Source organism: Sceloporus undulatus, chromosome 6 (genome assembly GCF_019175285.1).
Source record: "Sceloporus undulatus isolate JIND9_A2432 ecotype Alabama chromosome 6, SceUnd_v1.1, whole genome shotgun sequence".
Lineage (NCBI taxonomy): Eukaryota > Metazoa > Chordata > Lepidosauria > Squamata > Phrynosomatidae > Sceloporus > Sceloporus undulatus.
Genome location: NC_056527.1, coordinates 129,240,535 through 129,253,073, shown reverse-complemented (window position 1 = coordinate 129,253,073; position 12,539 = coordinate 129,240,535). Strand labels below are relative to the sequence as shown.

The 12,539-nt window shown below is 40.8% G+C and overlaps 1 protein-coding gene across 3 annotated transcripts in view; it reads right to left on the bottom strand.

The window, feature by feature from the left end:
* The window catches only part of TCF7L1 (transcription factor 7 like 1), a 79,284-nt gene extending 67,143 nt beyond the window's left edge, over positions 1-12,141 (bottom strand). For 2 of the 3 annotated variants that reach the window (XR_006104643.1, XM_042475243.1), the window contains exons 1-2: positions 11,922-12,141; positions 9,147-9,277 (exon numbers count right to left, since the gene is read on the bottom strand). Coding sequence is in view for 2 of the 3 variants with exons in the window: in XM_042475243.1 (XP_042331177.1) it covers positions 9,147-9,277; positions 11,922-12,126 (336 nt within the window). In the remaining variant the exon portion in view is untranslated. Of the gene's footprint in view, positions 1-9,146; positions 9,278-11,088; positions 11,245-11,921 lie in introns of those variants that run through there. The other variant, XM_042475244.1, reaches the window with a different exon arrangement.
* Positions 12,142-12,539: the final 398 nt, after the last annotated feature.

The window sequence follows — 12,539 nt, the reverse complement described above, 5'->3', positions numbered from 1 at the left end:
AGTTATGAAAAAGGCACAGTACAAGGTTTTTCTAAACATGCAACATGCAAAATGCAATGTCTTTACAGGAATGCATTCTACACACATAGATTGCATCTGTGTGTCCCAGTGTACTGGAACTGATGTCATATCACTTCTGGTTGCAATTTTCATTCCCAAAAAAGGCTCAAAGTATTCGTAGATAGATAGATAGACAGACAGATCGATCATTGTCTCTTTTGGAGAGCTCTGAGAGCTTTGGGAGATTCCCTGGAAGCCTCAGAAACTTCAAATATGGAGTTTGAGGATCTCATGTGGCCCTTGGCCACACATTCTCCACTTCTGTTCTACAGGAATCTTAATACCGTATTTTCTGGCGTATAAGACTACTTTCTGACCCTCTAAAACGGGGTCAAAAAAGTGTGGGCGGGGGGGGGGCGTTTACTTGTCAACGCCTTTTTGGTTAATGAGACTTACTTACCTGGTTGTCCCTGCCAGCTTCCAAAGCCCTGGCAGAGCTCTTTGGAACCCGGCGCGAGGGGCCCCCCTGCGGTGCCGGCTTCCAAAGCCTGTGGATTGCAGAGCCCTTTGGAAGCCGGCGTTTGGGGCATCAGGCCCCTAAACTGGCCTATAGTAGGCCAGAGCCTGCCTGCATGCAAGGAGGCTTTGAAGGCCTCAGCAAAGGCTTGGGGTAAATAAAAATAAAAAATGAGAGAGAGAGAGAGAGAGAGAGAGAGAGAGAGGGGAGACAGATAGACACACACAACACAAACAGATATAGATAGATAGATGAGATGAGAGAGAGAGAGAAATGGAGAGGGAGGGAGGGAGGGAGAGAGGAGGGAGAGAGAGAGAGAGAGAGTGAGAGAGATAGATAGATAGATAATAGATAGAAATAAGTAGCAAGTAGAAGCGAGAGAAAGAGAGAGAGGGAGAGAGAAATAGAGAGGGGGAAAGGGAGATAGAGGAGAGGGGGAGCGGAGCAGCAAGGTAGATAGAGAGATAGCATAGATAATAATTACGTAGAGGAGGAGCAGATAGAGGGAGAGGAAGAGATGAGGAGCATGAGCGGCGACGATGAGAGGGAAGATACCACAACAGAGAGAGCAGAGGTGGAGATGGAGGCTAGATAGATAGATATAAGCAATAGAATAGATTAGATAGCATAGATAGATAGATGAGAGGCAATAGATAGATAGATAGATAGATGACTAGATAGATAGATAGATAGAGAGACTATGCGAGAGAGGAGCGAAATAATGAGCGCAAGGGGGGAGGGAGAGACAAAAAGAGAGAGAGCGAGTGAGGGGCGAGGGAAGAGAGCGAACAGAGAGGACGGAGAGAGAGAGAGAGAAAAGAGAATAGCACAGAGACGAAGAGAATAGAGAAGAAATAAGAGAGAGAGGAAGAGAGAGGAGATGAGACACAGCAGCACACATCAGAGAGCTATGAGAGAGAGCTAGGGAGTAGAAGATAGATAGAGATAAATGAGATAATATAGAGCAAGAGAGAAAAGATAGAGAAGGAGGGAGGAGAGAAGCAGGCTAGACCTACACACACACAGCAGAGAGCGGCAATAGAAATCGATAGCGATAGAATAGCGATAAATTAGATAGATGAGATAGATGAGAGACGCAGAGGGAACAAAGGATAGAGAGAGGGAGGGAGGATAGACCGAGAGTGATAGAGGAGAGAGAGGAGAGAGAGGATGGGGAGAGGTAAAGGAGAGAGGTAATAAGATAGATAGAATAGATAGATAGATAGATAGAGAGATTAGACTAGATAGCATAGTAAAAAAGAGAGAGAGAATGAGATACAACACACACAGAGAAATCGATAGATTAAATAGCATAGATAGAGTAGATAGATAGATGATAGGAGAGGATGGCGTGAGAAGAGAGAGAGAGATTAAAATAGAGAGAGGGACGGAGATGGAGAGAGAGGAGAGGGAGATAGTCAGAGAGAGGGAGAGTAGATCGATCGATAGAGGATAGATAGATAGATAGGAAGATAGATAGATAGGATTATAGATAGATGAGGAGAGCGAGAGAAGGAATACAACACCCAGAGAGCGGGGGGGAGATAGATAGATTAGATAGATAGATCGATAGCTAGGGAGCGAGACAGAGGAGAGGATGAGAAATAGAGCGAGAGGGGGGAGGATAGGAGAAGGAAGGAGAGGAATGAGAGGGGAGAGAGAGCGGCGGGAGGGAGAGACAGGATGAGAGGGAGGGGGAGACGAGAGAGAGAGAGAAGGGGGGGAGATGGTGAGCGAGAAGAGAGGAGAGAGGAAAGAAAATTGGAGAGAAGAGAAAATTGATAGGAGAGAGTTAGAGTAGGAGAGTTAGAGGAGAGAGCGGAGAGCGGTTTTAGAGAGAGAGTAGAGAGAGAGAGGCAGGGAAGATAGAGAGAGAGAGAAATAGAGAGGGAGAGCGGAGCGAGAGAGGGATCGCCACACACACACACCCAGAGGAGAGAAGAGAAATATAGATAGGAGTTTAGAGGATTGATTAGATGATAGATAGATAGATTAGCTAGATAGAATTAGATATTTATGATAGTAGAGATTGACGATAGATAGTAGATAGATAGATAGATGAAGAGGGGGAGAGAGGAAAGGAGAGAAAGATATATTCGCCGAAAGAACAAAAGCAGCAATGATGAGAGGAAGAGCAGAGGAGAAAAGAGAGAGACAGGAGGAAACGAGGATTCGAGAGTAGGAGAGAGGGATAGGGAGAGAAGAGAGGGAGAGAGGGAGAGGGAGAGAGGTGAGAGGAGGGAAGGAGACGAGCAGCAGGTGAGATAGATAGATAGATATCGATAGACTAGCATAGATAGCTTACGATTAGATAGACTGATGAGATGAGGGAGTGGAGTGAGGAGAGAGGACTGGAGAGAGCTGCGCGAAGGGACTGGAGAGAGAGAGAAATAGAGCGAGGATCGGAGACGAGAGGCGGGGGCTGGAAGTAACAGTAGATAGATATAGCAGAGAGCGAGAGAAGCTTGAAGGATCGATAATTAATCGATAGATAGATCATAGCTAGATAGATAGATAGCTAGATGACGCGAACGAGAGAGGAAGATTACACACCACACAGAAGACGAGGGGGAGATAGAGCTAGATAGACTAGATAGATAGCTATCGATAGCTAAGATAGGATCAGGATAGATAGATGAGAAAGCAGAGAAAGAGACGAGAGCAGAGAACAATAGACGAGAGGGGGGAGGGAAAAGACAGCAGAGAGATGCAGAGGGAGGGAGGCGAGCTATTCACGAGAGCGAGAGAGAGTCGATAGATACGAATACGATAGATACTATAGATACGAGAGAGAGAGAGACGAGAGAAGGAGAGAAAATACTGAGAGAATGAGATCGAACGGATAGAGAGATCAGAGAGATAAAGAACGAGAGAGAGGGAGCTATCAGATCTCAGAGGAGAGATCGATAGATAATAGATAGAGAGAGAGACGGAGCGATCGATGATAGATAGATAGATAGGATAGATCGATGATACGTACGATAGATAGCATGATATATATATATATTATATACTATCTACTATAGAGAGAACGAGACGTGAGGAAGCCGAGAGGAGAGAGAGCGATCGCTAGATAGACGATGAGAGAGAGATATAAGCATAAGCATAGGCAAGCAGCAAGCAAGCCAGATAGAGGAAGACCGATCGTCTGCGTGTTACATATGTTTTTTAAATTTTTATTTGATGTGCATTGGAAGAGGGGTGGTCTTATACGGCAAGTATATCCCAAACTCTATATTTTAACTGGAAAAGTTGGGGGTCGTCTTATACACCCAGTCGTCTTATACACCGGAAAATACGGTACATTTCACTTCATTTTCCCCTTAAAGCTCTTTCAGATTGAGGATCAGTTTATACAAAACAGGTTGGTTCCAGATTTTGTCAGTCTTAGAAGATGTCAACTGAAGTCAATGTGATTTATGCTAATTTATAATGACAGAATCATAGACCTGGGAAGGACTCCATACTCCATAGCATCAAAAAGACAATGCCAACGTCCCTTTCAACAGATACCTGGGACCATTCAAAACAAACTGGAAAACCTGCTTTAATGCTTAAGCAGTGATTCCCAAAATGGGTGGTTAGCTCCTCCACAGGCTAATTATGTAAGTAAGAGTCAACCACTAATAAACAAAAGGAACAAACTAAGCAGTAATGCTTGACATGAAACCAACAAACATGTTCAAAGTCTAGATGCCACACTTCCATGGAAAAACTCTATTCTTTTTTTATCTCTAAAGACACCACTCACAATAAATAGAGAGATCGTTTTAATATATGTTTAAATTTACATGGATGTAATTTGGTTCCAAAGCTGAGTCTGCAAGACCTGAAAAGGTCTTTAGCCATTACTAAGCAAGCAAATATAATAGCTAACCTATTTCCACCTGTTAAAAACAGTAATTTTCTGTATAAAGATGGCACAACTGCCAAATTGCTTTTCCACCTTTCCAAAGTTTTCCAGTATCCCCTTAGGAGGGCTGCAAAGAATTAGGTACACTAATCCATTTACAACTCTGTTGAACAGCTAGTAAGAAATCTTGATTAGCTCAGCAGATTTTTTTTTTTAAACCTGTTTTTAATACAACTAACTTTTACAAAGTGGAGATAGCAGGTATCATCGTAAAACGATTACCACATATGCAAGAAGGAATGTCTACGATCATGCCTCCTATCACATATGTCTTTGTTGAAAACATTCAGGCGTAGCTGTGTTGACCATTTAACAAATACAAACCTCGAAAGCTTGCAACAAGTATATTGTGCATTTTGGATAGCCAATAAAGGTATCACTGATGGATTTTTGTTTGTATATGTCTTTGTTGTTGCTATTAACTGCTTTATCAAGTCAACTTTGACTTATGGCGACCCCATGAATGAGAGGCCTCCAAGTCACCATCAACAGCTCTGCTCAGGTCTTGCAGACTCAGAACATGGCTTCCTTCACTGAATCTATCCATATGGAATGCAGTCTTCCTCTTTTCCTATTGTGTACATTCTCATGAGTACATCATCTAAACACAAAGGAAATATACTCTTTTTTTTCACTATCACTGTTTTTATCCGTAAGCAATTTGTACAAACATATTAAGTTTATTTAACTAAAACTCATGTTTGAGTTACTGGGGCTTCTTTAATTGAGTGACAGCCTTATTAATCACGATTTAAAACTTTCTGGCATTACACACTTTTTAGTAGTCTTATGGATTAGCTCAAAGGCAATTTCTTAGTCTTCAGAATAAAGTAACAATACCAGTGTGATCCCTGATGAGGTAACTGATAGCAGATAAGACATGTTCATGGCACAACCAGGAGGATAATAGGCTCATGTTTAAGCATGATAAGGATGCGGGCAGAGAATCCCTAATGGCCACAAAACACAATAAGCTCCTCAGGGTTATGGCATTTGCAGTTTGGAATTGGAGTTGGGACATTTCTAGTTGGTAGTGCTCAGGGGGATTTAATTTGCTGTCTAACGCTTGGTCAATTTGCTTAATCACTTATTTAAATGTCTGTGGGGACACACAATGTCAGCCCATTAACAGCTTTTAAAAGTCTTAAGTCCCCTCCTTAAATGAGAAAAGCAGAGCAAACAACAGAATAAAGGTTTGCCACTGTGATTTAATTCTTTTATTTATTAGTTTGCCAATCAAAATTTACAGTCAAGTGTTAAGTCACTGCAAAATGGACATCCTTACCCCTCCTAGGGCAAGCACAATACAACAACTAGCAGACATTTTCTCCTTCAATCCATTCATCAAACATGTGAGGGGTTTTTTAGCCTTCAAAACAAGTTTTTACATGATATACACTCTTCAACTGATACAACTGAAAGTTAGTAGAGCTCTCTCTATAGAGTTAGTATTGTGCAACACAATACAGAAATTTGTAACCATTTGCTATCAAAAGAAACATCCATGATGAGTTTTGCAACCCACCCAACCAACACAATGCATTCTTTTTCTATACCTGACACATGAATATTAGGAAGCACACTGTAGTCTAAAAAGTTCCTCCTGCCAGATTCTACAGACTAACACAGCTATATCTTTGAATTCTACATCAATATTAGTTCATGTCTTGTATATAGGTTGGACTGTATTTTTAAAAGGCATACACAATTGAAATAGAAAGAATAAAAACAGTGTTAAAATTCAAGAAATAAATTATATACATCTTTAAAAATTGGTAAATAAAAACAATGTAATCTTTGTAATCTTTCAGTTCTACATTTACTCTTTGGGAAATACCCTACAAAGAAGCCTTAAAATAATTAATAATTTAAGGCCTGAAACAGATGGGACAAAATGTGCAGCTTTCGGCGGCTTTGGAGGCATGGCATGCAGGTAACGCATGCCCCTGACATGGCTGGAAGCCACTCTGAGTGCCGCTGGCAAAAGGAATGGTGAAATCTGCTCCTTGCTGGCAGCCTGTTTGGGACCATGGCAGTGGCTGCTTTCAGAGCAGGCCGCCCAGTTGCCGCGGTCCCCGGCCAATTCCAGGGCAATTGCAGCTGGAGTGGCAAGAGGCTGGTTTGTTATGGCACCAGACTGATTATTTTTGCAGTGTGGATGTAGCCAAAGTGTGCCATTCTATGTAGGAAATATATGTATGAAGCAACATTTAAACATATGGATTTTTTTTACAGTTCTTCATTGCCCATTTTAACAAAAGAGTACTACAAATATCACTACATCATGACTATTAACCACTAAGACTAATAGTATTTGGTTTCTTCTCCTGATTGACCAGTCCTGATTACCCAACTACAGTACAACCCCTTATCTGTGGGGGATACATTCCAGACTTACTACAGGTAATGAAAATCTCAGGTAATAGTGAACTCTGTACTTCCCACAGATATTGACTATAGAGTCATGCTGAAAAACCTTCAGATGGCTAGAGATACCATATTTTTTGGACTGGAAAAGTGAAACTGTGGGTATCAGTCCTGAAGATTGGCGGGTCATGTTGTATTCACTTTAACCAGGGATGTTAAAGCTAAGGATAGTAAAGACAAAATGCCCAAAATAGTTAAGATTAGGAGTTATCTGATGGTGCATACACTGTCATTTCCCCCTCTTCCATATGATTTTCCTTTTCCTTCTGTTGACACCTTAACACTAAGAGTGATTAGCTTTAACTGGGGCTTGCATACTAAAAGTATTGGTTGCATTAGCCCTACCCTGTGATTAATGCTAGCAAAAAAAAAAAGGGGGGGGTGTAGTGCATGATTCCACAACTCACCCAGTTTCTCAATCACAGTTAAGAGATCACAAGCATTAGACCAAAAAGCTTTTCTTGCAGTTGAAAACTTCCTATCAGAAGCCCAATAGGACTCTTTCACTCAGCAATTTATACTTAGAGAAACAAGAGATAATAAGTAGCCATCATGGCTTGTTATTTTGTGCCTTCAAGTCTTTTCTGACTTATGGTGGTTCTAAGGCAAACCTATCATGGGGTTTTCTAGGACTGAAAGTGTGTATTACTCCCAGTGGGTTTCCATGGCCAAGCAGGGAATCTAACTCTGCTGTAGTCCAACACTCATACCACTACATTATGACTATTAGCCATTATATCTTCCACAAATTTGTTCAGTCCCCTTTTAATTGCCAGCTATCACTTTCTATGATAAAGAGTTCCAGTCATTCTGTGGGGCAATCCCTTCCTTCCTTGAATCTCCCCACCACAAAGATTTATTGGACAGCGCTGGGTTTTAATATTATGGAGGAGGGAGAAAAAAGTATCTCCCTATCCTTTTTCTCCACACAATGAATTATTTTATTTACCTCTCTCATGCCTTTTCCCTAAATTATCTTTCTCCTAACCTTAAAAGATTCTAAGTTTGTAACCTTTCCACACAGGAAAGTTACTGCATTGATCATTTTGGTTAGACTTTTCTGTACCTTTTGAAGTTCTAAACTATCCTTTTACATGTGCAGTGAGCAGAACTACAGAGTATGGCAAGTGTGGATGCATTCAGATTTGTATAAACATATTATATTTCCTAATTACCTGAATGTAGAATTTGCCTTTTACACAGTAACTGGCCAGCATTCTGTGTAATTGCACAGTCTTAAGTTGTGCTACTTATGAGGAATGTTCTGGATAATGCATAATAGTTGTAGCCAACTAACAGCAGCATAATCATTGTCCATAAAGTAGCACATTAAAATAAACAGTGTATAAGTGTGCATTGTTTATACTCAATGCCTCTGCTTACTGCACACTGCGATTGCACAATGGGTTGTCAGCCATGCTCATTGCCCACTGATCTAAACAGATTGCACTAAGCTGGTACTCAGCATAGTGGTCACATAATGTAACTCTACTAGTGGGTATTTGCTATGCTGAAGCAATGCAGGATCTTGACATGACAACCTGAGCCACCAGAATCCCTGTGTGTTGTATATGAACAATATGTAGGGGCATACTGTTCAATCCCTTCTGCATGCTGTGCTGGTTTATTGTGTTGACCAACCATGACAACTGGGTCAACATTTTCTTTAAGCTATCCATCACAACTCTACAAACCCTCTTTTGCTTAGTCACCACTAATACAAGACATCTCAGACCAGTATTGTTGGTAATTTGCCATAGTCCAGCAGACTATCCTCCCTCAACCTTGGGTGTCTACATGTAGCTAGATTAGTGTTCCCATTGCCTCCAGCCAGCACATCCAACAGTGAGTTTCCAAAGAATACAAGGGTTTGTTGGGATGTGGTTTGTAAATGTGAAAACTATGTTTCCTTCAATCATTCATGCACCTACAATAATAATTTCCACATAAATGTGATATGAGGGAGGCGGAGCAAGGGAGAATCTATTAAACAAGAAATTATCTTCAACATACAATGGTGAAATCTCTTCAGTGTTGAAATCATTAAGCTGAAAACTGGGCAGAGTCATTATACAAGAGATTGCGTATCTTCAAATCCCTTTCAAACTCTTTATCTGAAAAATAGGTGTATTTAACACTATATAGCAAGTTTCCCCTCCAATAATGTTTATTAGCTTGGGATATCAGCTATAAAACATAACTCTATAGCAAAGCAAAAGGGCACAAAAGGAATCTATTTGTTTCAAGAAAAATTTTAATCACACCATAATCTTAAGCAAAAGTACTTACTGTGCGCGCACCACTTGGAGACAAAGCTCCACTTGGCAAATAGGGGCTTCCCAACTCTGGAATCATCAAGAAGGGATAACTTGGATAAGGCGTCCCTTTAAAAAAGCCTCCATCTTGCTGTCTTCTGAGTACTATGAAAGAAAAGGACACACTTTGCTAAGAGATATACAGGGTACAAACACACACAGCCCAAGGTAAACAAGGAAAGAAAGAAAATAGGAGTGATATTCACAAAGCATTTAAGGCCACTCATGACATATTTGATCCATTTTAAAATCAATGAAGCCCTCAAATCTTAAAAGAGAAATTTACTTTGAACAAACAGGATTTACTTCCAACTGAGTTTATGTCCGTGTAACTGATGATGTGTATGTTTAAGTGAAATTCTCACTAAGTTCAACAGGACTTCCTTCCAAGTAAGGAGAGAAGTGTATATATACATAGGACCATAATATTGGTTGAAATACTTTAGCCAAGAACTGGGAAAACACAGCTCTCCAGATTTTGTTAGCCTCCTGAACCCAACAGCTCTAGCCAGAAACTCTACATCAGAGATTAAGAAAATTATAGTTCCAACATCTGGAGGAGCAAAGATTCCCTACCCTTGCTTCAGGCCATGATTTTAAGCACCAATGTCACACTTGATAACACCAAAAATGAAACCTTTATGAAAAGCGTTTTCTTTTTGTACTCTTCACTAACATGGTATTATGTAGCTTTGTTGCTGTTGTTGTGAGCCTTCAAGTCATTTTTGACTTATGGTGACCCTAAAGTGAACCTATCATGAGGTTTTCTTGGCAGGATTTGTTCAGAGGGAGATTGCCCTTGCCTTCCTCTGCAGACTAATAAAAGCACATGCCTTCAAAGGCTGATCTACATTTCTAAATGACAGCTCAGTGAGACACCTATAAGTCTGTACTCATAATTACACTACTGTACTCTAGGTATATTTATCAATAATAACTGCCACCCAGTAATCATATGCACAAACACAAATGTAGATAGCAACCTCTACTTCATCCACAGGCCGGCAATTACAAGTGACGTGGGGTAGTATCCCAAAAAGGTGGTTGAAATGAAGTGGGACAGTGTCCACACTCCAGAAATAAAGCAGTTTGACATCACTTTAACTATCCTACAGAATCCTGGAATTTGTAGTTTGGTGAGGCACCAGAGCCCTTTGAGCGACCAGGCTGAATACCTCACCAAACTACAAATCCCAGGATTCTGTAGGACAACGTCACAACAATCAAAGTGCTGTCAAATTGGTTTAATTCTGCAATGTGGCGACATCACCAATGAGCACAATTTGACATTGCAATCCTAAACACATCTACTAGAGAGCAATTCCCCTATAACTTTACCAGACTTAATGTCTGAGTAAACTTTCTTATATCACACTCTTAAGAAATTAAAAATTCAATCACCAAAAACATTCAGAAACAATCCCAATCCATTTCATTAAAAGTTCTCTGGCACACAGCAGTATCAGCAGGCAAATTCCTACTTACCTACTCCAAGATTGCTCTCCTCCTTTTATGTAGCAAGAGCCTGTGGCCCAAATCTACTTGATAGTCCCAGAGGATATTTACTGAATCAATAGGAACTTGATAAACTAACACTTATGTAAGCTATATTGATCCAAAGGGTCTATTCCAGTTAAGAGTTTACAAATTTATTTGGCCTTATTTACTTGGAACGTATCCCCTATGCACTAATTTGAAATCATTGGGTTTGCTTCTGCAGAAGCAGGCTGAATAGGTTTTGTGTTGCATCTTTCACTAGCACTAAACTTGGAAGTAAAAGCAGAGTGAAATAATTCGACATGACTTATACAAAATAACTATACACAACTATCCACTTATTGCTGGTAACTTCTAGACCCAACCTGTTAAAAAAGATTTGAGATTTCTTAAAAACGAACCAATTTTACTTTGCATACATTTTCACAGACTGCAGCTGCAGAGTCAATGCGTCCAGTTGAGTTTGCAAGAAAGTGTATTTAGTCAAAATGAAAGTCCTGCCGAGTGAAGGTCCGTTAAAATCCAACCAAACTTCAAACTTCCAAATCTCTGGCGGTGGCTGAAAAGTGAGCTGCACTGATTTCCAAGCTGCCTCCAGTTGCCAGGATCAGGGACAAAAGTGGGGCAGCTAGAGCAAAAGCAAATAAGGAGGAGGGCCTGGCCAAGGGAAGCTCCACCTCGCCCCAGACAGCGAAGGGAGGCTGCATACACACGGCAGAAATAATCCAGTCTGGCACCACTTTAACAACCATGGCTCAGTGGCTCCATCTGTGCTGCAAAAGTAATACAGTTTCACACCACTTTAACTCCTATGGCTCAGTGCGATGGAATCCTGATAACTGTAGTTTGATCTGGCACCAGAGCTCTCTCTGACAGAGAAGGCACAATGCCTCACAAAACTACAATTCCTAGAATTCCATAGCACTGAGCTGGAGCAAACTGGATTATATCTGCAGTGTGGATGCAGCCCGTGTTATGGATTCCTGGGACTTGTAGTTTGCTGTGGAACCAGAGCTCTCTCTGACAGGGAAGGCGAATGGCCTGGCAAAAGTACAACTCCAAGAATTCCACAGCACTGAGCCGTGGCCGTGAAAGTGGTGCGAAACCAGATTATTTCAGCAGTGTGGATTCAGCCTGAGAAGTACTTGTGGTTGTGGTTTGGGAAAGAGAAGGCCCACTTCTAGCCCCCACCCACCCACCATGGCAAACATTCCCCTCCATTTTTGAGCGAAGAAACAAAGGAAGCCCTTACCTTCGGCCGGAGAGTCCCGCGGCTTCTGGAAACTTTCCCGGGGCTGTTGAGGCGCCCTCTCCGCCTGGAAAGGGGGGAAGGAAACACAAAGAACAGGGAGGGATGAGAGGACTGGATTCCAGCAGGCTTCCCTGAGCATTTCAAACTGCAAATTAAGACCTTGAATCCTAAATGTAGACTGTTTGGAAATGTGTCTTTTTTCCATCCTTTTAAACTGTTGCACGTTCTAATTAAATTTGGTTAAACTGATGTTGGCCATTGTCGTTCCTTGCCTTGATCCCCATCGAGAGGCAGGTATGAAATAATAATAATAATAATAATAATAATAATAATAATAATAATTACAATTATAATTATTATCAAATCCTCCTCGCACTGATGTTCATTATCCATTGGTTGTTGTTCCCCTCCTCGATCCCTGAGGAGAGGCGCCTAAGAAATATTATTAATAATAATAATAATAATAATAATAATAATAAATTGTTGATTATAATTGCTATTATTTTCTAATTATCAATAATTATCATCACTATAAAATCTCAGCTCCCTGCCAATGTTGTTAAACCCCAAGGATTAATAAAATTATTATTAATATTATTATCATCATCAAACCACTCC